Source organism: Miniopterus schreibersii, assembly GCF_964146895.1.
Source record: "Miniopterus schreibersii genome assembly, chromosome: 15".
NCBI lineage: Eukaryota > Metazoa > Chordata > Mammalia > Chiroptera > Miniopteridae > Miniopterus > Miniopterus schreibersii.
In genome coordinates, this window is record NC_138115.1 from 49,889,993 (window position 1) to 49,913,450 (window position 23,458).

General features: G+C 60.8%; 1 protein-coding gene across 1 annotated transcript in view; it reads right to left on the reverse strand.

Moving 5' to 3' along the window:
• COL7A1 (collagen type VII alpha 1 chain) overlaps positions 1-19,658 on the reverse strand; it is a 30,234-nt gene extending 10,576 nt beyond the window's left edge. Inside the window, exons 1-75 of the mRNA XM_081159198.1 lie at positions 19,488-19,658; positions 18,820-19,000; positions 18,037-18,196; positions 17,857-17,950; positions 17,606-17,767; positions 17,255-17,418; positions 17,048-17,177; positions 16,829-16,945; positions 16,584-16,730; positions 16,382-16,498; positions 16,159-16,308; positions 15,949-16,077; positions 15,003-15,146; positions 14,790-14,915; positions 14,547-14,690; positions 14,071-14,190; positions 13,773-13,916; positions 13,306-13,431; positions 13,062-13,208; positions 12,745-12,867; positions 12,225-12,371; positions 11,853-11,987; positions 11,623-11,769; positions 11,405-11,541; positions 11,012-11,138; positions 10,780-10,926; positions 10,521-10,693; positions 10,381-10,422; positions 10,271-10,297; positions 10,130-10,174; positions 9,988-10,050; positions 9,473-9,544; positions 9,344-9,379; positions 9,157-9,192; positions 8,914-8,985; positions 8,729-8,806; positions 8,470-8,496; positions 8,334-8,387; positions 8,153-8,215; positions 8,001-8,060; positions 7,873-7,908; positions 7,648-7,692; positions 7,534-7,569; positions 7,126-7,170; positions 7,008-7,043; positions 6,874-6,906; positions 6,485-6,517; positions 6,272-6,325; positions 6,114-6,173; positions 5,982-6,017; positions 5,804-5,884; positions 5,667-5,702; positions 5,427-5,471; positions 5,167-5,238; positions 4,885-4,929; positions 4,624-4,650; positions 4,381-4,410; positions 4,173-4,253; positions 4,064-4,099; positions 3,949-3,984; positions 3,794-3,874; positions 3,505-3,540; positions 3,094-3,156; positions 2,963-3,007; positions 1,954-1,989; positions 1,845-1,880; positions 1,627-1,722; positions 1,473-1,508; positions 1,349-1,384; positions 1,198-1,245; positions 814-849; positions 556-678; positions 273-473; positions 143-178; positions 15-68 (exon numbers count right to left, since the gene is read on the reverse strand). Coding sequence (XP_081015324.1) covers positions 15-68; positions 143-178; positions 273-473; positions 556-678; positions 814-849; positions 1,198-1,245; positions 1,349-1,384; positions 1,473-1,508; positions 1,627-1,722; positions 1,845-1,880; positions 1,954-1,989; positions 2,963-3,007; positions 3,094-3,156; positions 3,505-3,540; positions 3,794-3,874; positions 3,949-3,984; positions 4,064-4,099; positions 4,173-4,253; positions 4,381-4,410; positions 4,624-4,650; positions 4,885-4,929; positions 5,167-5,238; positions 5,427-5,471; positions 5,667-5,702; positions 5,804-5,884; positions 5,982-6,017; positions 6,114-6,173; positions 6,272-6,325; positions 6,485-6,517; positions 6,874-6,906; positions 7,008-7,043; positions 7,126-7,170; positions 7,534-7,569; positions 7,648-7,692; positions 7,873-7,908; positions 8,001-8,060; positions 8,153-8,215; positions 8,334-8,387; positions 8,470-8,496; positions 8,729-8,806; positions 8,914-8,985; positions 9,157-9,192; positions 9,344-9,379; positions 9,473-9,544; positions 9,988-10,050; positions 10,130-10,174; positions 10,271-10,297; positions 10,381-10,422; positions 10,521-10,693; positions 10,780-10,926; positions 11,012-11,138; positions 11,405-11,541; positions 11,623-11,769; positions 11,853-11,987; positions 12,225-12,371; positions 12,745-12,867; positions 13,062-13,208; positions 13,306-13,431; positions 13,773-13,916; positions 14,071-14,190; positions 14,547-14,690; positions 14,790-14,915; positions 15,003-15,146; positions 15,949-16,077; positions 16,159-16,308; positions 16,382-16,498; positions 16,584-16,730; positions 16,829-16,945; positions 17,048-17,177; positions 17,255-17,418; positions 17,606-17,767; positions 17,857-17,950; positions 18,037-18,196; positions 18,820-19,000; positions 19,488-19,572 — 6,264 coding nt within the window. The 5' untranslated portion in view covers positions 19,573-19,658. The remainder of the gene's footprint in view (positions 1-14; positions 69-142; positions 179-272; positions 474-555; positions 679-813; positions 850-1,197; positions 1,246-1,348; positions 1,385-1,472; positions 1,509-1,626; positions 1,723-1,844; positions 1,881-1,953; positions 1,990-2,962; positions 3,008-3,093; positions 3,157-3,504; positions 3,541-3,793; positions 3,875-3,948; positions 3,985-4,063; positions 4,100-4,172; positions 4,254-4,380; positions 4,411-4,623; positions 4,651-4,884; positions 4,930-5,166; positions 5,239-5,426; positions 5,472-5,666; positions 5,703-5,803; positions 5,885-5,981; positions 6,018-6,113; positions 6,174-6,271; positions 6,326-6,484; positions 6,518-6,873; positions 6,907-7,007; positions 7,044-7,125; positions 7,171-7,533; positions 7,570-7,647; positions 7,693-7,872; positions 7,909-8,000; positions 8,061-8,152; positions 8,216-8,333; positions 8,388-8,469; positions 8,497-8,728; positions 8,807-8,913; positions 8,986-9,156; positions 9,193-9,343; positions 9,380-9,472; positions 9,545-9,987; positions 10,051-10,129; positions 10,175-10,270; positions 10,298-10,380; positions 10,423-10,520; positions 10,694-10,779; positions 10,927-11,011; positions 11,139-11,404; positions 11,542-11,622; positions 11,770-11,852; positions 11,988-12,224; positions 12,372-12,744; positions 12,868-13,061; positions 13,209-13,305; positions 13,432-13,772; positions 13,917-14,070; positions 14,191-14,546; positions 14,691-14,789; positions 14,916-15,002; positions 15,147-15,948; positions 16,078-16,158; positions 16,309-16,381; positions 16,499-16,583; positions 16,731-16,828; positions 16,946-17,047; positions 17,178-17,254; positions 17,419-17,605; positions 17,768-17,856; positions 17,951-18,036; positions 18,197-18,819; positions 19,001-19,487) is intronic.
• Between the last annotated feature and the right edge of the window lie 3,800 nt (positions 19,659-23,458).

Genomic DNA, 23,458 nt, shown 5'->3' on the forward strand with positions numbered 1-23,458 from the left:
GCTGGGGTGATCACCTTGGGGCCAGGGGGTCCGGGGGGTCCGGGGAGGCCAGGAAGGCCATCTCTGCCCTGCAGAAGAGAGAAATGGGTGGCTGCCCGGCTGGCCCCTAGGCCTCCCCACCCACTGGGCCCCGCCAGCTCACCTGCTCGCCGCGCTCTCCTTTCTGTCCTGGTTCTCCCTAACAGGCAGAGTGGGGTGCGGAGTATGCTGGTGGGGAGCCCAGCTCCTCCTGACCCCACTTCCCGGGCCTCCCAGCCATCCCCCAGGCTCACCCTTTCTCCTGGCCTTCCTGCCTCCCCCGAACTCCCAGCTGTGCCTGGGAGCCCAGGAATACCAGGCTTTCCAGGTTCCCCAGCCAGGCCGGGAGATCCAGGGGGGCCCTTCTCCCCAAGGGCCAGGCCAGGTGGCCCCTGAGGCCCAGGGTCTCCACGATCTCCCTTTGGCCCTCGGTCTCCGGAAAAGCCCACGGGTCCCTGGAGGAGCAGAAGAGTGGATCCTGGTGGCTGTACAACCACACCCTCCACAGGGCGCCCACACTACGCAGCCAGCACACACCTCCTTGCCTGGGGGACCGCGCTCGCCTGGGTCCCCCTTGGGGCCACGCAGCCGTTCAGGCACAGGCAGGAAGCTGCCAGAGCTCTCATCCCAGGTCTCCACGATCTCCCGCAGGGCAGACGTCTGAGTGACAGCGAGGGGTCAGGGGAGCAGGGCCCATTACTGCAGCCCCCATGCCCTGGCCCGGCCCTGTGGGGATACATGGCCCACGGGCCGCCCCCTCTCCCAGTGTCCACAGCCAACCCCCAAGCAACCTACCTTGATCCCAATATTTTCCAGCAACCGCTCCACATTCTGGAAACACAGGCTGGGTGAGGGGCTGCACGCAGAGGACAAGCCCTGCCTCTGCCCCACACTGCCCCAGAAATAGCCTCCAGGCCCTCTTCCCTGGGGCTTTTACTAGAGGACCTTCTGCCCTTGGTTGAGGCGGCTCAAGGCCACTGGAAGCCCTTCCCTGGCATGTCCCCATTGCCCAGGTTTCCCTGAGTGTAGGCTACAGGAATCCCAATAGGGCAGGTGGCCAAGTATACAGGACAGAATATGTGGGACCTCACAGCCAAGGGGAGGGGATAGGGAGGTGGCCCCTGGAGGCAGGCAAGTAAGAATCAAGGACCAGGTGCCCAGGTGCCCAGCTTTACTCACCGGAACGCTCCCAGGTTCTCCTCTCAGGCCGCGCTCTCCAGGGAGCCCCTGGACACAGCAAGAGACAAGCTCTGGGCCCAGCTTGTGGGGTGTGTGTGTGGATGTGTGGGTGCTGCGGCTACCTGGGTGTGGGAAAAGGTGGGGGCCTCACCTGTTCGCCTCTGGATCCGGTGTCCCCGCGGTCACCCTGAGAACAAAGAATGATCAGCTGGGGGAATGCCCCAACCTGGTCAGCCCCTCGCCACACCTCCTACCCAGCATATATGCATGCTCACCTTGGGGCCTGGACTTCCTGGAAAACCAGGAAAACCCTAAGAGATGACAGAACACAAAGGGGTCACACAGGACCATGGTGTCCTGGGAGGGTGTCTGACGGGAATGCAATGGCCCCTGTTGCTCCCAAGCACTAGATTGACCCTGAACACTCACCTGGCCAGGAGGGCCGACCTGTCCTGGGTGGCCCGGGGGGCCCGGGAGTCCAGGGCTACCAGGGGCTCCACGGTCACCCTTGGGGCCATTGTGACCCTGTGGAGGATGCAGCCAGCATCAGGACCCTGAGACCCCAGAAAGACTGGAGCCATATATCACAGGGTCAGGGTCAGGGTCAGGGTCATGGGTTGAAAGCTGCAGAAGACTCTAGCACTCACTTCTCTCCCAGGGGCGCCTGAATCTCCCTTTTCTCCCTGTGGAAGACAAGGGTGCTTCAGACATGGTACCAATCTGGGGACAGAACAAACTCCAAGTGAGGGACTTTACCTTTCTCCCGTCCTCTCCGGGGTCCCCAGGCTCTCCCTGTGGGCAGAGGACGCATGTCAGCCCAAACATTCACCAGCGTCTAGCTGCAAGGCCCCACCTTGGCAGCTCTCAGGTGACTGTCTGTGCCCGTAGCTCCAAGCCTCCGTGTGTCTCAGAGCATAGCCTGTGACCGTCTGAGTGAGCTGCTGCACACCCGAGGGTATGCCTGCGTGGGCCTGCTTGCCTCCACACTTAACTACACGTGTCCTCCTGTCCCTGGCTTCCTACATGTAACTCCACATGTGTGCCTCGCTGGGATGGTGAGTGTCCATCTGTCCTGGGTCTGTGTATCAGCATGTGCACCTGTGTGTGGGTCTGTGGGTCCTGGTGGGTGACACTGGGTAGGTGGACACGGGCAGGGACTTACGCAGGTATGTACAGGATGAACATATGTCTGCATGCCCCTGGGGCCTTGAGTATTGTCTGTGTGACTTCTCTGAAAATCTTATGTGTATCTCAGTATGTGTGGGCATATGTATGTGAGTGACTATGCATACAAATGCATGTGTCAGTATGTCCCAGAAAGTGTCACATGTCAGAACCTTGGATGTGTGTCTCACCAAGTCTCAACACAGGTCCACATGCAACCCCGGGTCCCAGTCTTAGCAGATATCTGAGTATGCATAGAGGTGTTTGCATGTCAACATGTCTCCAAGTGTCCCTGCATGTGGCCTTGTCCGTGCCTGCGCCTCTCAGTGTGTCTGTGGCTCTTCATCTGTGCAGGGTTCTTCTAGGAGGTGTCGGCCCATCTGTGCACAAGTCAGCATGTCACTGAACTCACTGCCTTGAGGCTGCCTGGTGTGCATGTGGACAGTGTTTCGGGATGTATCTGCAAGTCTGCACTAGGCAGCAGGTGTTGGCACAGCTCAGCATGTGCCCGCGTGTGTGCCCATCTGTGTCTGCACATCTGGGCTGTGTCCACGTGCTGGTGTCCCTCGGCGGTTTCGCCATGTCTGCCCTGTATACTCACGTTTTTCCCATTCAGGCCTGGCTTGCCATCATCGCCGGGCTTTCCCTGTGGGAACAGATCATTGGTCAGAAGTCAGAACTGGGGTGAGGGCAGTAAGGGGACAAAAGGGAACCATGAAAACCAAGACTCACCAGTGCTCCAGGAGGACCAGGGGGGCCAGAAGGTCCCTGTTCTCCTCGGAGGCCCGGAAGCCCCTGAAAAAAGTATTTGCTAGGATTGAGGGGACCACTGAGATCATCTCTGGGCCCACCCATGGACCAGGAGGACCTCATTGAGATACTTTTCCAGTATAGAGACCCTCAGAACTGGGAGATGCCACTGAGAATGCTTGAGACAGAGACCCCAAGGGTTAGGGGGGCCCACTGCTGAAACTCCCAAGGGAAGGGACCCCAGGGCAGAGAAGGGTAGAAAGTGGGACTCTGCTCAAACCCACCTGCCAGGAACTGAGACCCCTCTCGAGGACAAGGCCTGACCAGCTCCCCTCCCCCACTGATGCTGCTGAACCCGGAGCCACCCTCCCCTTAACATTTCCCCTTACTTACATCTCTCCCTGGGTCCCCAGCTTTGCCTGGAGCACCCTAAGGAGAGACCCAAAGTCAGGAAGTCCATAGTGGCCATGGGGTCAGGGACACTGCCTGCTGGCACAGCCACTAGTTCCTATGAACCCAAGGTCTGCAGGTGGCAACGACCCCACCCAGGCAGGCTTCTAGGAGAAGACACGGATGACCCATCTGGCCCCAGAGCTCACCCAGACCAAGGAGACCCAGGTGAGCCTAGGGTCACTGACAGGCAGAAAAGGGGCATGACCAGGCAGTGACCACCACGACTCACGTGCAGCCCAGGGGGGCCGGGGGCTCCTGGTTTCCCATCCAGCCCGTTGCGGCCGTCCAGGCCGGGGGGGCCCCGGTCACCCTGAGGGAAGCCGAGTGGTAAGAGGCCTCGAAGGGTGAGCTCACCCACCGTCAGCAGCCTCCACCTCCTCTCACCTTTTCTCCCGCGGGGCCTCGAACACCTGGGTCCCCCTGGAGGGAGCAGTGGAGGGTCAGTGAGAGGTGAGGGCGAGATGGGGGTGCAGGTTGATGGGGTAAGTGTGCCACTCACCTGTGGGCCTGGGACCCCCCGAAGTCCAGCGATGCCCTACGGACGAAGGAGGAAGAAATGAGAGCCAGCTTCCCCAGGCCCGCACCTCCCACGTATTGGCCACACTCACCCTCTCTCCAGAGGCTCCAGGGGGACCAGGGTCACCCTTGGGTCCCTGAGGACCCTCCTGTCCAGGGTCCCCAGGCTCTCCCTGTGGCAGAGACAAGCTTGTTGAGAGACAGCGCTCACGCCACAGGCAGCCCGAGGCAGAGTCTGTCACTGGGTCCCTGGGATGCCTCCCTGTGCTCAGAGCTTCATCCACCCACAGACTCTGGTACCTTCTCTCTGGCTCCAAGTCCCGTGTCCACCTGCAGGGGGAATGACAGTGACAAGGGTGGCTCAACAAGGGGAAGTGGGTTGTGAGGGCAGATGGGGCATGAAGGGCTGTGAGATCAATGAAGATATCAGGGAGCAATGACAGGGGAAGTGGGGCCAGTGGAAGGGATGAGGGGACACAGTGTGGAGCCAGAAGGGGGTAGGAGAGGGAAACAACAAAGGACCGGACCTAGCTCAAGCCTTACCAGCCGTCCAGGGGGTCCTGGGGGACCCTGAGAAAGGGAATAATTGCCATCAACAGGAGCCCTAAGGTCTCAGGGCATGCCTCAGGTTTGCCCTCCTAGATACCATGCAGCACCCCAATGCCAACCCCCAGAAGCAGGTCAGGCCTGGAGGTGGCCATCAGTGCTCCCCACCTTGATCTCCAAGCCCTTATGTGGGTGCTGACCAGATCGAGCACTAGAAATCTCCATCCCTCCCCAGCCCAGCACAGTGACACCACTCACCGGCTCCCCACGGTCACCCTTGGGCCCAGATGGTCCAGGGCTGCCCTGCAGAGAGTCAGAAAGTCAGGGACACTGAGTTCACCCAGCAGTTTCAGGGAGCTTTGGAAGCACCCTAAGGATTCATGCAAATCCTGGTGCCTTTGAGGATTGTGATGAAGGGGGTCACAGGAAATGAGGATTGTGAGGGTGTTGCATTTCAGGGTTGGGGTGGCAGGATCATGGGTTGGGAACTGGATGATTGGGGGCTGAAGTTGAGGTAAGGGGTCAAAGGTTAGGACTCACATTTCGCCCATCCTCTCCAGGGTCTCCTTGGTCTCCCTTCTCACCCACAGAGCCCCGGGCTCCAGGTGGCCCCTGGGGAGAGCAGCTGGTCTGAGCCAAACTGTCCCAGAATGTTGCAGGTTCCCCCATGACCCCCGTCCTGTCCCAGGTTTCCCATTACTCCCAAAACAATGCGTTTCCCATCACCGCATGCCTTCCTGCAGGGTCCCCGTCACCCCACTCCAGGCTCCCTCCCATCACTTCTCCCTGCCAAGCCTCACCCGAAGGCCACGCTCGCCAGCTTTTCCGGGCAAACCTGGGTCACCCTGGTGATGGAGAGAAAGCCACATGATGCAGGTGAGCTGGGCTCAGACTCACCCAGGGAGTGGGAACAGAGAAGGGCCTGGGCCCTGGCTGACCAGGATGTGGGGGGATGGACTGGGTGCCCCAGTGGAGCTCCCAGCCCAGGGATCACAGTCCAAAGGCGAAGGGTAAGAAAGCACAGTGGGAGGGAGTCTCACCGGGGGGCCATCGTCACCTTTCTCTCCAACTTCACCCTGTGAGACATGAGAGTGAGCCCAGGTTCCAAGACCCCTGGTGATGCCAGTAACATGCTACTCCCATCCCTGAGGACACCCCCCCAACGCAACCCTCTTACATCTCGTCCTCGGGGGCCGACAGGTCCTGGGGGGCCAGGCCGCCCAGGGTCTCCCTTCTCTCCAGGAGGCCCTGAGTCACCCTGTGGAGGAGGCAAGAACAGGGCTGCATAGAGCAGTCAGCCCTGAGGAAAGGTGACCCCAGAAACCTTGACATTACCCAGGGTCACAGGTACTCACCGGGGGTCCGGCTCTCCCAGTGAGACCAATGGGACCCTGCAGGGCATGGGGAGGGGTGACAGCACTTAGTTGGGTCTCTCAGGCACCACCTCATCTCCTTCTGACACACTCCCCATCCCCACATTTATTCACCCGGTTTCCAGGGTCTCCCTTGGGGCCGGGGTCTCCAGGAAGAGCCAAGCCACGTGGGCCCTGTAGGTGGAAGAATCAGAGGTCAGAGGTTGGGGGTGGGGTGGGGGGGAGCCTTCACTTTCACCTACTCTCCTCCCAAACGCTTTCCCTTCACTCACCGGCTCCCCTTTGACTCCAGCTGCTCCTCTGGGCCCAGCGGGCCCCACATCTCCCTGGAGGTGACAAAGACCATCAGCACCAGCCCCAGGCTCCGTGACCCCCACCATGCAGCACTCATGCCACAATCCTCATGACCTCCAGGGGTTTCCAGGCCAGCCCTGTGACCTTGACCTCACCCTGTAACAGCCTCCCCTGGCTTTCCCCAGACTTGCCTTCTCTCCTTTGACTCCAGCACCATCAGGTCCCTGAAAACAAACAGGACAAACAGCTTGCCCTGGGGCCGGGCCAGGCTGGGACATCACGGAGCTGCAGCCCTGACTGAGGACCGGGTTAGACAGGACTGCAAGTTACAGAGCTGTCTCTGCCCAGAGGTCCCAGAGTCACTGCTGGCGCAGCGCGGGGCTACACAGAGTTCACCACCTGTATAGCGGCCATGGGGTCACAGGCTCACGGCCAAGAGTCGGGAGGCATGTTACAGAATGAGAGTCTGAGCCCTGAGCCTGCCCAGGGTCCCAGGGTTATGGAGACACCAGCTTACAGGTCAGTCACTACTGCTCCAGGGGCGTCACTGTGCTCAGAGCCCCACCCTCCTGTCACTCACCAAGGCAGGGTCCCCAGGGCGTCCAGGCTCCCCCTGGGGAGAAAGATAGAGGCAGAGATGGGACAGCGACCCACCTAGGAACCTCTCTGCTACGAGGGGGGGGTGTTGGACACTGGTCCCATCCCATGACCCACCTTCTCTCCTCGGCGGCCCGTGGGTCCTGGTGGCCCCTGTGCGTGGAGAAAGCATGAGCAGGGGAAAGGAGGAACATGTGAAAGCCCCACTACTGGTCCCCCCACAGCACAAACTCACTTCAGGACCCTCTGCTCCAGGATGACCAGCAACTCCTGGCAGCCCCTGGGGACACAGAGGAGAAATGCTGATCCAGGGGGTGGGGACAGGGCAACTGTGGCAAACAGGGACTAGAGGAGGCGGTAGGCTGGAGATGGGTCAGGTAAGATCAGGATATAGGTCTGCAGGGGTCAAACTCGACAGGAGGGGACAAACCCCAGGGCAGTGGTAGTCAAAGTCAGTTCAGCAGGGTCGGAAAGCTAAAAGCAGGCCCCTGGGGTTGAGGGTTAGAACTTGCATCGGGGTGGATTAGGAGCATGGGAGGAGTGGTCAAGGGGCAGGGGCAGGGGGCAAGGGCGAGAAGGCAGAAGCAGGAGGGGCCCCAGAGCCCAGGACAGTTGGCACCAGCATTGGGGTTCATGGGCTCACCTGGGGTCCCACTGGGCCAGGGGATCCACGTTGGCCCTGATGGAACAGAACGGGTCAGAGCGCAGTCTGGCCTCAGATCCCCCAGGGCCCTGAGTGCCCCCAGGCTGCACTTACCTTCTCTCCAGTCTCACCCACAGCCCCTGGCAGTCCTCGGTCACCCTGAGGTAGAGAGACAGGAGGGGGTCTTGATTGTCAAACTCTGACCATCTCACCTCTGAAACTACAACCTCTGACCTGGAGAGAAGAACCCTTATCTCCTAATCCTCCCACCTCCCCAAATCCTACAGGGGTCCCAGTGTGTCACCCCTCACACTAGACCTCTCCTAAAGTGGCACTTACTTTGGGGCCAACGTCTCCAGGAGGTCCCCGTAGACCCTAGAAGGGGTTCAGAGATTTAGGTTTGGGCACAGGATGGAGTAGAAGGTTGATGGCTGAGGGTCGGGGCTGGAGCTGTACCCCACACTCACCCGCTCACCCGGGGTCCCAGGTTGTCCTGGGAAGCCTGGGGCTCCATTCTCACAGTCACCCTGAGGGAGAAATAGATGGGTAGAAGACCCTGACCCCCAGCACCTAGAGCCCCCTGCCCCAGAACTGGGTTCCCAGAGGTCAGGTATCCTACCTTTTCTCCTTTCTCCCCAGGGTGGCCAGGTGGGCCTTGGAGCCCGGGGTTTCCAGGAAGACCCTAAGAGGAAGTGAGTAAAAATGTGAGCTCCACACTAAGGCCCAGCACCCACCCAATGCTCCAGCAGAGCCCCCAACCCCTCTGTCCACACCACTGAGCATGGCCCCCAGGGCCTTACCGGCAGCCCGGGATCCCCTGGAGCAGTGCCACCCTCGCCTGGTCCAGGGGGGCCCTGGGAGAGAACAGCAGGTCAGGGGACAGTCAAGGGGACTCAGACTCCAAGCCACCCCCTGCATACCTTGCCCCTCACTTACCCGCTCCCCACGATCACCTTTTTCGCCCTGGAAGACAGATCATGACCTCATGACCCTGGACCACACCTCCACTCTCCAAGATACCAGGAGGAATGAGGGTCATGGGGCCCAATAGGATTATGAAGGTCATGGAGTAACTGAGGAGTCATGGGGGGGTCAAGGGTTCACATGGGCTCGGAAGGACCAGTAGGATTCAAATGAAGTCACCAGGTCACTGGATCACATGAGTCATGAGACCATATGGGGGTCATGCTGTCACCTTCACAGCTGTTCCAGGAAGTCCTAGGGGACCACGGGGTCCTGGGTCCCCCATTGGGCCAGGAGATCCAGGAGGGCCCTGATGGAGGAGACAAAGTATAAAGAACAACCCCCTGGACCTACCCTTGCCCTGTCTCCTGCGGTTCCCACAGCACATCACCTGCCCCCACATACCCTAGAACTTACCGGAGGTCCAGGGTCTCCTTTCATCCCAGGAAGGCCTGGGCCGTCCCCGTCAGTGACACGTCCAGGCTCTCCCTGCAGGGACAGAGCAGCGGGCAGGATTCTGAGTATGGGAGCCTTGAGGTGGGAGAAGCCCTAGAGGTGCCCCAGCTATTCCTATGAGGCCTGAAGCCCTGTGGTGTCTGACCTGGGGCAACCCTGCTCCTCCCGGGACCTCCTGGCTCCCTCCCTTCCCTTTTCACCTACCGGCTCCCCCTTTGGGCCTCGAGGTCCTCGCTCTCCCTGAGGACAAAACAGAGCAAAGGGTGCTGCCTGATCTCAGGTGAGTTTCAGGGTGACCCCCAGGGCCAAGACCATCCCCCCCCAGGTCCCCACTCTGCAGAAAAAACTCTGGGAAGATGCTAGGAGAGCAGAGAAGGGACAGCAAACTTACCGGTTCTCCACGAGGGCCGGCCCCCCCTGGGGAGCCCTGTAAATGAAGGCCAGAGTCAGGACAGTCAGACCACCCCTCCCACTCAAGCAGTGTCCCACCATGTGACCTACAAGGGCAAGGCTCACTCACCTTTGGGCCAGGCGTTCCAGGAGCCCCAGGAAGGCCAGGGCTGCCTGGTTCCCCATCTGCTCCAGGGAAGCCCTAAGGAAGGAAAGAGGTCAGGGCTAGAAGGGACCCTCCCTCAGTGCCCCTGGCTTGCTGAGGAGCCCAGGCTGTTCTTCACCTGGACTCCTCACCCTCCAGGCCCCCGAGTGTTGCTGGGGTGGAGCAGTGGAGCAGAGAAGCAGCCCCTCCGAGCTGGATGGAGCCTGACCCTAGGCACAGGGCAGTGAGGATCTTTCTGCCCCTGGGGCTTAGAACTTCCACCAGGCTCACCAGGGGATGTCAAAACTCCACCGGCCTCTCTACTTCAGACTCCTCCCCCAAATCTCTTTATAACTTTATAAAAGTGGGCTTTATAATATTCATTTAGGTTTCTAGGGACACCCTGTGGTTCTAACTCTGCTCTTTCCTTCTCTCTTCTAAAAACCCTCAGGAAATGTCGAGGAGAGTCTTACGGGAACCTCAGTGGTCTCCACACTCACCCTGTCACCCTTTGCAATGGAACTCCCGGGGGGCCCCTGGGGGCCAGGAACCCCGATTCTGCCCTGAGAGGAGAGAGCAGGTAAGCAGGTGAGCAGGCTGCATGCAGTCAGGGCACTGGGGACAGGTAAGGGAGGCACTCACCGGGAGGCCGGGGGGGCCGGGAGGCCCGTCTCGTCCTTTTAGGCCCTAGAAGAGGTGGTCAGTGAAACCTGTGCTGCTCCTGCCCCGCCCCCCGCCCCACTGACCCCCAACCATTCGCTACCTCCCACCAGGGCCACTCACCATCTCTCCGGGTTCCCCCTTCTGGCCCTGGGGAAAGACATGTTGGACAAGGGTCAGAGTGGCTAACAACAGGTGGGCCCTCAGCCACCCTCTCGACCCTGGACGCTTACCTTTGGACAATGAACCGAGCAAGGCTGTGGCTGTGGCTGTGGCTATGGACACAGAGTCTCCTTAAGGCCAGGCAGTTCTACCAAGAGCCCCCAGACCCCCTCTTCTCCATGACTTAGTCCCCCAGAGGCCCCTTCCAAACCTGTGTGGCCGAAGCTGCCTGGCATAGGGCTGTGGCCAGGCTGCTGACTGCCCGGTCCAGGCTTGGACCGTCATCTACAGCGAAGAAGGTCTGGACAGGGTCCACGCCTGGCACCAAACGGCGCAGCTGTTCTGGGTCAGCTCCCGCCAGGCCCAAAATCATCACTGTGAGCCCTAAGGAGGGGTTCAGGAGCCGGCATGACAATCCTGCTGGGGCTAGCCCTATGCCAGGCCCCATTCCCAGCAGCCCTGCACCTCACCAGCAGCCTGGGCCTCACGGATAGGGTTGAAGATGTCACCTCTCAAGGGCTCATCCACTAGCAGAACCATCACCCCTGGCACTTGCTCACGGCGTCCAGGAGCATCTGGTCCCAACAGGTATCTGTGGGCTGTGACTACGGCTGTGCCTGGGAGAAAGGACATGTCAGAACCCAGGGTCACTGAGCTCCCAATGGGGAAGCCCCAAGAACCCATGTCCACTGCAGTCCTTACCCAGGTTGTTCCCACTTGGGTCCACATAGGGGATGCTGCGGATCTTCTGCAGGATGATGCCAGGGTCATGGGAGCTGTTCAACGGGAACAGTGGGGAGGGCCGGTGACTGTAGGACAGGAGGCCAACCTGGGGTGGGGGGACACAGAGCCTGGAGAGGATGGCAAAGCAGGGATGGGGGACGCAGAGCCTGAGGGGCAGACTGAACCTGCACTATTAGGAGTCAGCAGTGATGGTAGGAGAGGAAACCAAGCAGCAGGTGAGGAGCTCTGGACCCTGGGAAGGGCTGGGAGGAACCCTGGACGTATGGTAGGTGGGGAAATGGTAGCTGGTGTGGAGCACAGGGTGGGGGACAGCCAGGACCCGTAGGGGTTTGGCTGCCTCTGGAGCCAAACCTGGACCGCCTGTGGCCCAAGAGGCCCAAGTGCAGACACCAGACGTCCCAGGGCTCTCTTCACAGCCTCTGAACGATGCTCATTGTCCCGAGTGGTGTGCAGCAGGAACACCACGTCCAGCAGGCCACGGGGACACACTGTAGGAAGGGAGCCAAGTTACTAAAGAGGTTGGCACATCTAGCTACCCCCTTAGGCCCCTCCCACTGTGCCCACCATACCTGGGCTCTGTGTGATGGAGGCTTTAGGACCCTGTACACCCTCCCGGACAGGTGTCAGGGAGAAGATGTAGGAGATGCCAGGCTCTAACCCTGTCACTTGCTGGGAGCTCGCGATCCCAGGAAGTGTCTGTGAGGCCCCAAGTGTCTCTGTAGAGGACAGCACTCAGTTCAACAGGAGGCCCTCCATGGAGCCCACTGCAAGACCACCCCAGCCCTGGCTGCCCCTTCACCTTGGCCAGGGCCTTCAAGTGGCCTCCAGGATAGGATGTAGCTGGATGCTCCAGGCACTGGGTTCCAGGCCAGAGTCACTGAGTCAACTGAAGTTTCTACCACACGCAGTTTAGTGCTTGGGACACGAGGTGACTCTAAAGGAAGAATCAAGGACCAGGGATCAGAATCTGTATCCTGAGGTTGCAGAGGGGAGAGATCTAAGGAGATCCTGGGGCAGGTTCATTTTAGTGAAGAAAGTGTCATGGGAAGTCATGCTGGGGTCACCCCAGTGTCAGAAGTGGTGGGAGGACTACAGGAAAAGTCACTCAAGGTCATGGGGTACAGAAAATCAGGATGGATCATCAGTGGGGGGAAGAGCATACTGGGCTCACCAGTGTATGCAGTCACTTCCGTGGGGGGCCCTTCTCCAGAAGGCCACAAGACACTCAGCCACACGCGGTATGGGGTCGCTGGCTCCAGCCCGTCCAGTTCATAGCTGCTGAGCTCATGCCCCAGGACCCGAGATTGTTCCTGGCCACCTGGGGCGTCCATGAGGGTGGGGACAGGAAGCACGTGGGAGGATGTCACAGCCCAGTATTAATGGACCTGCCCACCTCACTGACCCTCAGCTACCTTACTGACAATGACCTCGCCAGTCTCATTGACTGACCCTGGTGACCAGGTCCACCCTCCTGATTGATCTTCCCCATTCTCGCTGGCCCTGCCCATTCTACAGACTCTACTGACCTCATTGATCTCACCCACCTGGTTGATCCCCGATGGTCACGGATGCCACAGACCCCCATTGACAGACCCTGCCCACGATCACGGACCTTGCCCATTTTGCCAAATCTGCCTGCCCACAGCCCCACCCCCGGTGGCCCCTAACTCCCTACCGGGGGCACTTCTCACCCTCGGGTCGCCAACGCAGACGGAAGCCGTGTGCTCCGGGCACGGGCTGCCAGCGCAGGCTCAGCGAGTGCTCCCCTCTCTGCACGACGCGCAGGGTCTCCAGGGCTGGTGGAACCTCGGGCGCTGGAGAGAAAGCGCGGGAACCAGGGAGGTTCTGCCCCACGGGTCCCTGAGCCAGTCCCAAACCAACCACCCCCTCTGCCTATCCCAGGCTTCATCCCGCCCCCACAGGCTCACTGCCAATTTCTGGTCCCTATTACCATCCCGACCGTCCAGGCCACCCATCCAAGGTTCGCCCCAACCCAAGTTTGGCCTACGCGTTGTGACGACGATGGAGACAGGTGCGCCCTCACGGTCCCCGACCAGTGCAGTGACTCGCACAGAGTAGCTGACACCGCCTTCGAGGCCCCGTATTTCTGCTGAGTCCGTGTTTCCCGGGAGTATCTGCTGTCTCGTGGGGCCACCTGTCCAGGCGAGCACAGGCAACCGTCAGGGGTGGAGGTGGCTAACCAGAGGGGGCAATCGCAGCCAGAGGACAAGGGCAGGGTCAGGGAACCATACCTTCACTCCGGCCCCAGGTCAGTCTGTAGGCTGTGGCTCCAGGGACCCCCACCCAGGTGATCCGCAGGACATCACTGGAAGCATTGAGGATCTGCAGTTTTGACACACTACCCACGGGCTCAGGGTCTGGGGGCAAAGGAAGTAGAAGGGGTCTGAGACCACTGAAAGGCTGGCAGAAAACAAGGTGGCAGTGCAGGGTGGCCAATGCAGAGAGGTCCGAAGGTCAGTGAGGTTAGTGCGGACAGGTCAGTATAAATAACCCGTGAGAGGGAGGAGGTCAGTGCCTAGGGGTGGACAGTGTGGAGCAGCCAGGAGGTCACTGTGGGTGGGCATCTGTGTGGGGCAGGTGAGTGTGGGGAGAGAAGTCACTGAGCAGTGGTGGAGTGGACAGGGGGAGCAGCCAGGAATACGCAGCAGGGTGGGGAAGCCAGTGAGATGTGATTGGCAGCTGGCCAGGGTCCACTCACCGGTTTTCACAACCACAGAAGTGGGGGTCCCATCTACACCGGCCACATGGGCCCATATGCGCACTGTGTACTCAGTATCTGGCTCCAGCCCATCCAGTTCAGCCACCGTGGCTTCCCCAGAAACCAGCTGGGATTTCTCTGGGCCTGGAAGTGAGGATGGAGGCAGCTCCAGGGCTAGCCAGGCTCTGGCCCCCATGCCTTTCCTGGATCCCCCAAAAACCCAGCCTCTATTCCACCCAGACCTGCCCCTCACAACCCTCCAGAACCTCTGGTTCCCTCCAAAACCCCTGATCCCCACCGAGGCCTGAGTGCCAGGAGACCCTGTATCCAGTGGCACCAGGAACCCTGTGCCAGGCAATGGTGACCGAAGAGCTGCTGACTTGAGTCACATGGATTTTCTTCACTGCGCCCAGCGGGTCTGAGGGGAGAGGCAATGGGGAGTCTGTTGGGGGAGGTATCGGGAGCTATCTCTTAGGGGAAGGCTACTGAAGCCTGATAGAAGGCCAGTGTCAGGGAAGGTGAGCGAATGGATCAGATGAGGGGTGAAGTGGGGCTTCTCACAGAGGGGACAGTGGGAATCTGACGTGGCAGGTGACGGAATCTGGGAGACAAGAGGGTCTGGAAGAGAAGGTAACAGGGCTGGGGATTAGGAGGAGGGGAGGGAGAATGAAGGGAAGCAGAGGCTCCGAGGGCGGAGGCAGTGGGAATCGGAAGGGGGAGACCGGAGAAACGAGGAGAAGCAAAGGTCTGAGAAGGGAGGCCTGGGGGTCTGACCAGTTCGAGCGATGATGACCGCAGGGGGGCCCTCCTCTCTCCCTCGCAGTGCGGACACAGCCACCTGGTAGGAGGTCCCAGGCTGCAACCCTGTGATATCTGTGACAGTAGATTCTGCAGACAATGTCTGGCTGGACTCCGGACCTAGGGTCAGAGAGACGTGTTGGCAGGGATCCTGCCTGCCCCCGTCTCCCACACCCTGATCGTCCCCCTCAGCAACCCTCCCACACACCCTACACTGACCACTGTCGATCCTCCAGCTAATCCGATATCCACTGGCTCCAGGAACAGGTCCCCAGGCCACTCTCACTCTAGTTAAATCTGACGCCAAGACCCGCAGCGCTGGGATGGCAAGTGCGGTTCCTGGCTCTGGGGGTTAAAAACAGAGGTCAGGGGTCAAGACTAGGGCCCAGTAAGTCAGGCAGCTGGCCCCCACAACCCTCCTGCAGTGCTCACCCTGGCGGACAGTGAGGATGCTGGCACCGCCCTCTCGGGTGCCCACTCGAGCAGACACCCGCACGGTGTAGGTCAGCCCAGCCCGGACGTCATCCAAGTCAAAGGCTGTCTGACTCGCAGGAAGCACCAGGGTCCGCTCAACCCCTAAAGGAGGGGTCAGGGGAAGCAGACAGGAGTCTGTGAGGCACAGGGGTGTGGGATGACGGTGGCCAGCGGTGGACGGAGATACCGTGAGGGATGGGCAATGAGATGAAGAGGGTGAGAGATAAGAGCATGTGAAACAAGGAGCCAGTGATGGACAGTGACATGGGATAACAAGGGCAGTGACGAATGGGGATTTAGGACGACAGGGGCCAGCGGACAGGGACATGGGATGTGAGATGATAGAAGTCAGTGAAGTGAGCTGAGTGGTCATCGATAGTGATGACAGTGATGTGAGCTGAGTGGCCATCAATAGTGATGACGGTGATGTGAGCTGAGTGGCCATCAATAGTGATGACGGTGATGTGAGCTGAGTGGCCATCAATAGTGATGACGGTGATGTGAGCTGAGTGGCCATCAATAGTGATGACAGGGATGTGAGCTGAGTGGCCATCAATAGTGACGTGGGATGATAGGGTCAGCACTGGAAGGGGTATGGGATGAGGGGTCAGCGTGGATAGTGGTCACAGCTAGAGTAATAGAAGGGCAGGGATCGAGCTCGCAGTCGTGGCGAAGGGTGAAGGCCACAGACAGGGATGTGGGGCAGGAAGTGGAGACAGATCTGGGTGGAAGAGCAGAGAGAGCCCCTGGACTCTGCTATCTTTGGAGGTGGATGGCAAGGAGACAGGGGGAGGCTGTGGAGACCCAGGAGTGGGAGATGGGGGGAGGGTGCAATCAGATCCAGAGGGCTAGAACTTTGGTATGTGTGTGTCAGGAGTGGGGGCGCTGGCTCTGTCCACCTCACCCTGGGTGCCGCGTACAGTGATGCGATAGTCAGTGGCACCGGGAACTGGGCTCCAGGACACTCGCACCCGCTGCCCGGGCAGCTCCGTCGCCTGCAGATCTGTCACCGGGCCCACGGGCTGCTCTGGCCCTGTTGGAGAGCACAGCATGAGAGGCAGCCTGGAGCCCCTGTACCTTTCCCTCTCACCTGGCTGGGCCCACTGAGCCTCACCAGTGGGGACCACAGTTGCAGGTGTGGCCACCTCTCGGCCCTCCAGCAGAGTGTAGAGTGTGAAGCGATACTCAGTGCCTGGCTGCAACCCATCCAACTGATAGCGGGTCACATCAGAGGGCAGCACCACCCTCTGTGGCACCTCGAAGCCTGCAAGGTGACAGGGTCAGGCCGGCTGAAGCCAAGCCCCACCCCTGCCTGCCCACCCTTCCCCGGCACTGACCACTCTCGCGCCGCCACTCCAGTCGGTAGCCACGGGCCTCGGGCACCACATTCCAGGAAAGGAGAATGGATGTGGGGCCCAGGATGGCAGGGCGCAGAGTCTGCTCAACAGAAGTGCCTGCCCAGGGTACATGGGATGTCAGCGGCCTCCCTGCACTGTCTGCCTGCCCACCCAGCCTGAAGAAAGCACCCAGCCGTCTCACCAGTGCGAGCAGTCAGGGCGGTGGCAGACCCCACGTTACGGCCAAGCAGGGCACTCACGGTCACCTCGTAGTCTGTGCCCGGCTCCAGGTCACGAAGCAACACTGACCCCTGTCCAGGGCCCAGGTCCTGCTGTTGCACGGCCCCACCTGTACGGGGCACACAGAGGGGTCAGCGGGTCTTGCAGACTCAGGACTCTACAATCCTGTGTAAGGTGCAGAGGCTTCAACCCACACCTCTCACTCACCACTGAGGACCCGCCATGTCACGCGGTAGCCAGTGGCACCTGGCACACTCCGCCAGGCCACCAGGAGGCTGTGGGCTGTGGTGTTCTGGATGGTCAGCTCCGGCCCCTCCAGGGCAGCTGGGGGAAGGTCCCACCAGGGGTTAGTGGGGTTAGAAGTGGGGAGGGTTACTGGGGAGGGTGGGTGGGTGAGTGGGGTCAGAGGTTAGCAGAACTGCTCACTGGTCCGAGCTGTCCCGCTCACAGCCTCCCCGATGCTGTTGGCGTAGAGGGCAACCACAGTGACTTGGTACTCGGTCAGTGGCTGGAGACCCTGCAGCCGCATGCTGGTCTCACCAGCTGGGACGCTCACCTGCCCAGGGTCAGAGGTCACTTCATTTTGTCCAGCCAAGTCCCCAGCCCTCCACCCGCCACTGTTGACATCTTTACCTCCCGCCGCTCACTCGGCAGTGGCTGTCCCAGCCCTGTCAGGGGAGTGTACTGGACCTTATAGCCTGTCACAGGGCCACTGGCCGCTGTCCACTGCACTCTCAAGGACTGGCTGCCTGGCTCAGACAGCACCAGGTCTCGTGGACCAGAGGTCGAGACATCGGCTGAGGAAAGAGGCATCAGGCAGCAGGATCAGGGGTCAGGACTTGTGAGGCGTTGGGGTCAAGGGTCAGGAGCATGGGGAGAGGGGCAGGGTCACCACCTCCAGGGAAGGATCAGAGGACAGCACCCCAGTGCTGGGGGTGGGGTTGGAGGCTCAGGCCAGGGCACACGAGGTGGGCAGAGACTCACGGGGCAGGGTCACAGGCACACCACCGGCGGTCGTGCACACTCTCCGGGAAACGAGGGGCAGCAGCGTCCTCAAGATGCTGAAGTCATTCACGAAGAAGAAGAAGTCGCTGGTCGGCTGTGAGGCAACTCGCTTCAGCTCCTCGGGGTCAGCATTCTTGATCCCTGAGGTGAGTCCAGTCAGGGCTCAGCTGCCCACACGCCCTCTGGCCGGTCCCTGCCCTCGCAACCCACCACCCCAGCTGGATGCTCACCCACAGCAAACAGCTTGACCCCCTGCCCCTTCAGCCTCTGGGCAGCCGCGTCCACCAGGTCCTGGGACTTCCCGTCCGTTATGAGGATGCAGACCTGCGCAGGTGAAGGGGTCAAGTCAGGGCTGCCTCAGACACTCAGACTGGGGCCACCCTGGGAGGCATGGTAGGGAGAGAGATCACCTTGGGGACGCCAGGTCGGGCCAGCTGGGGCAGGAAGACATGGTCTGCCACATGGAGAATTGCAGCCCCTGTGCGTGTGTTGCCCCCCTTGTAGCTGAGCTCACGGATGGCACGGATCACGTCACCCCCCGAGCCAAGTGCATCCAGGCCAAACTCTGTCCTGTGGGGATTGGGGGGGTGGGGGGGATGGCAGCAGGCTAGGGGCCAGGTCTTTTTCCGGCCCTGCTCTCTAGGAGACCTCTGGTGAGAAGGTTGTATCAGGTCCCCTTGAGAGTCCTCTTGGTCCTGTGATTCCTGCCCCCCACCTCTGAAGCCCCCAAGTTAACAAACTCTTCAGGTGCCCCGGTGTCCTGCCTGTGGCTGGCCCAGGGCAGGCCTGCAGCCCTTGGCGCTCCCAGCCTCAGGGCGCAGGATGTCTGGTTAATTAAGTAATTACAGGAGGAAGGGCCCAGTTGTAGGGAGGTGGATGGTGGCCAGATAGGCAGGCCCTCTCGTGACTGGAGCGGCTGAAGGCACGAGGGGGCTAGAACATGGGGAGTTCAGCAGGCATGGGGCATCTGGAGCCCCTGGGCCCCTCCTGGGCTCTCCATACACAGACCCTGGCTTTGGCAGGGCACCAATCTGGAGGTGTCTGGGGTGCCAGGGCTCTGCCTGGGAGATCCCTGCTCTCTCCAGAGGAGGTCCTGGCCGCGGGGCTCTGGATTCTGCAGTCTGGCCGAGGGGCTTGGGGGATCTTCACTCCTGGCGGGACCCCTGCGCTCCCGCTCCCTGGCCGCCACTCACCGTGGGTCGTCGCTGTACTGCACGGCGGCGAAGCGCACGCCCTGCGCGCCCGCCGCTCCCGAGAAGGGCAGCGCCAGGCCCTCGAGGAAGCCCCGCACTTCGCGGAAGTTGCTGCGGCCTATGGACGAGGAGCCGTCGAGCAGGAAGACGATGTCCGCGGCGTAGAGGCGCGTGCAGGTCACTGCGGCGGAGCGGAGCCATCAGGCGGGTCCGCGGCGCTCCCCGACCCCCGCCCCGCCCGCCCGCCCGCCCGCAGCCCTGAGCTCCGCGCGCTCGGGTCCCGGGCCTGCGGGGAGCCGCAGCGGCCCCGGGCGACCCCCGTGGAGGATGGGTGGGAGGGAGAGCCGCCCGCGTGGGGGTGGGGGTGGGGGTGGGGGTGGGACTGAGGTTGGCCTCCAGGTCAGCGCGGAGGGACCCAGGGCAGGCGCCCGGCGCGCATCTGGGGAGGCAGAGTTTGGGTCTGGAAAGGCGCGTGTGCGGCTTGGGAGACGCGGCGCGGGCGCGGGTGCTGGAGGGCTTGGGGCGTCCAGAGGGACGGGAGGCTGCGCGCGGGGTCGGGGGGTCGGGGGGGCGGGGGGCGGGGGGCGCGGGGGCGGTCCGGGATGAAGGCAGATGCGACCCCGGTGACGGCGCAGTGCCCCGGCCGCGTCGCTGCGCGTCGTCCCCACCTCTCTCCCGGGGCTGGGCCCGCACGCGGGGAGCCCCCGCCAGGATCCCGGCGCAGAGCGCGGCCACCAGGAGCCGCAGCCTCATCCTGGGCGGGGGACGGTCAGCCAGGACTCCCGCCTCCGTGCCTCGGGCCCGCGCCGTGGGGTTCCGAGCCCGGCGCCCCGGCCCCCAGCCCCAGCCTTGCCTGCCGGTCGTGTCCCCGGCTTCCGCCGCCGGCCGCCGCGTCCCGCAGCCACGGCAGAGAAAAGTCCCTAATCCCGGGGGGCGGAGCGGCAGGCGGGGACCCAGGGGCCCGCCTCCACCCACCGTCCCAGAGGTCGCCGCCCCCACCACCCCTCCCCTGGACAGATGATCCGACTCCCCTTAAGAGTAAAGCCCCCCACCTCCTATGGCTTCTAGGAATCCCCCAGAAGGTTCTCTAGGGACAGATGCTGAGGGATCCCCTTCCAACCCCATCTGGGGCCAGAGGTCTTGGCTGCTTTAGATCAAACAGAGTGACTGGTAAAGTGACTGCTGGAGGCTAGAATTCCCATAAGTTCCTGGGGACTGAAGAGGCAGCAGGTGGGGGGGGGGCTGCAGCTGGAAATGACTCAACCCCGCACCCTGTGGGGTGCCTAGACAAACCCTGGGGCCATGAGTCCCGCCGGCCACCCGGTGATTCAGCCATCCCTCTGTGCCTTGGGCCTGTCTCCTGTGCCGCACCCAGATCCCCTTGACAAGCAGAGCAGCCCCCAGCAAATAAGGCTCGGAGCTCAACCCAGGGAAAGCAAAGCACCACTGGGCTGCACCCAAGTAATGCCTTAGCCCCCTTTGGAGGGGGAAGCCAGGAGAGAATCTGTGTCATGCTTACGCATACGTGTCCATCCCAGTGCCCTGCATCCCCCACTATGTTCTTAACCAGTCCCAGACAGCTGCCATCCAGCTGCGCCTGCCGGGAGGTGCAGAGGTTGGGACCACCCACCCACAGTGACAGCTCATTTTTCAGGAATTCATCCCCTCTTGCCTATGCCCCCGTCTGTCCTGTCTCAGGCCAGATCCCCCTACCTACACCTCCTCATTCTGGCCTGACATAGTCCCCTCCAATCTACTCACCTTGAAGAGCCATTTCCTCCTATCATCCCACCAGGCCCAGAGGTCACCCTGGGCTTCTCTCCTCCCTCTCTTCACGGTCCACCTATAGCTTCCACCTTCATAACTACCCTTGCCCTCCCCACTCTGCTCCCCTTAACTAGCCTGACTTCTCACTTGTCTCCCTCAACTGGCTTCTGTGACTGTGGACATGCCCCCCCAACACCCCTCCACAGGTCAGGGCCACTATCCTGAGGAGGAGGTGACTCTTTGTATGTGCATTATCTGTTCATTAGAGGGGGGGACACCAAGGCAGAGAGATGCTCCCAAGAATGAAGGCCCACTGTTTTATTTTTTGTCAGTCCTGGATAATTCTGGGAGGCCCAGAAAGTACATCTACAGTCTCCACTGCCACCAAGCCCCTTCCAACATGCCTGGCCCCATAGTCTCCCCTGGGGATCCACAGGCTGAAGAGAGAAGTGGGGACAGCACTTCTGTTAAACTCCTCCAGGGTCTGAGGCTTCGGGGATAGCCAGAGCTGGGGGCAATGAAGTCCATCCATGCTGCCTGTTGTCCTATTATCCAGAAGGCAGAGGCTACCTTTTATCACTGACTCCTCCCCCTAATTATCCTGACATGCAGTGCTGTGCCCATAGGGCCCAGAACCTTTTTCCAAGGTCGAGGTCTCAGCCAGATGCCAGGACCCTCCACCCCTTGAAGCTGTCCTACAGGTGAGAACCAGACATGTTCTTCCTACAGAAGCAGCTCCTGCTCCAAGACCTCCCCTTTTCTTGCCCAGCAAGGGTGGATGAGAGCAGGACAGAACTGGCACATACAGTAGGGACACAAGTGTAGGTCGGACTTCAGGGGAGACTTGAGGCCCAGCTGAGAGGGTGTTCAGGCAAACCTCATAAGAACCATGAGGGGCCCCCAAAAGAAAGGCAGGCTGCCTGCAGTGAGGGGGGTCACTGAAAGGGTGCTGGGAGAGGCTGTTGGGGAGGTGGAAGCAAGGCTGGGGTTAAGTATGTGTCTGGAACTGGGAGCCTCAAGGGCAGGAGTGTGGTCCTCGAAGGCCCCTGGCTCCTCCCTCCCAGCAGGCACTCAGCCCAGGACACAGCCCCAGAGGCCAGTGCTCTCCATCAGGGCAGTGAGGTCCCAGAGCTCTGTCTTCCCTCCCACACTCCCCTGGACATTTCCTCCTCTGGCTTCAGTCACCACCTCTGCCAGATGGCACCAGATCTGCTTCCAACTGGGGCCTCTTTTCAGGATTCTAGCCCCACACATAACCACTGTCCTGGACACTCCAAATTTCTCCCAGAACCATGGCCAAAAGCTGGGCAGGTTATCCTCTAACCTACGCCACCCTGGGTCCCCCAGCCCTGCTGGGGATGCTGTCCTGCTTGCGTCCCCCACAGTCCACAGTCTACTCCAGCTCTTCCTCCAGCCATGACCTCTTGCTCTGCCACAGTGCAGCTCACCAGGATGCCACAGAAATGCAGCCTGGGTTCCCATGCTGAATCTCAGGCTGACCGTCACCATTCTTCCTGATAACTTCAAATGTACCTCCCCACACGCCTCCAAAGTAGAGATCAAATTCCCTGACTTGGTGTGAAGACCCAGGAGCTCGAGCTCTCATGTGTCCAGCACACCTGCAGCCTTTGAAAGTCTGGCCTGCACTTAGAAATCAAGTTCCATCCCTCAGGAGTTTTGAGTTACGGCAACAGACTTAGTACTTGCTGTCCCCCCCAGCGTGATGTGCTTGCTGCATGTATAACCACCCAGGGGTAAGCCAGTCAGGTGCCTGCACGGTTCACAGCTTCTCTCCAGTGGTGATGAAAGTTGAAGGATCTGAGTCCCCCAGCCCTGAGTTCTAGAAGTGTTTGACAGTAATTTCCTAATTGACAACTTGTGGCAATGAACAGCAGGGAAAAGCATTGGGGCAGGGCAGGAGTGATTCAAGGGTTGTTGTGGCTACTGTGAGGCTGGGATGCTGGGGCTTCTTAACATCCCTCTTCTCAACCCTTAACCCAGGACCCTGCTCACAATTTCCAACAATACCTTCCTCATAGGACAATCTGACCCCTCACTTCCACTTCCCCCCGGCTCCCAGGAAACCTGACTGCAGAAGGGATAGGGGTGCAGGAAGAGGACCCGATCGCCTGCACTAGGGCCCAGAGGTGTCAAGGGGACTAAACAGCTGAGAGCTTCACCAGGTCCTGGCTGCCTCAGGGAGACGGGGAGGGGATCCTTGGGCCAGCAGCTCAGGACTTGCCTGGGACAGACCTAGTTGAGGGAGGGGGTTCAGGTCCCACTGAGCTCAGGGCTATTCTTGGAGCCTGAGTCAGCGGCAAGCAAACCTAGGCGAAGGATTTTTTGCCCTGCCTGTCCAGGCAGCAGTTAGAAACCAAATGGGAACACAATGCCCCAGGCTAACCTCCTCCCAGAATCCAGAGTAAACATATAAAGGTGGCTTCCTCAGGGAGTCCTTGGCCCCTCTTGATCCATCTGGGGGACCAGGCACCACAGGGTGACTGCAGAGGACCCACAGCAAGGGGCTTCCCACCTGAAACTCCTGAGTCCCCAGGGGGTGGGGGCTCTTGGGCACAAAGGCTGGGTGTGCAGTTCCCATGAACTCCCCCGCCTTACTCTTGGGACTGACTGGCCAGGAGCACCCCCCACGTGGCTAAGTGGGAACATCTGGCCTCATCTCCCTGCAGGAATCAAAGGCTTCCGGCCTCCCTCCTGCAGGCTCCGAACTTGCCCCTGGCTGAGGACACATCAGCCTGTGGGAAGGCAGAAGGTTCCAGGGGACACTGAACATGTGTGAGTGTGCGTGTGTAGTCCCTACACCCCGATCCACTGCCCAGTGGACTCCACGCCAAAGCCAGACAGGACAGAGCAG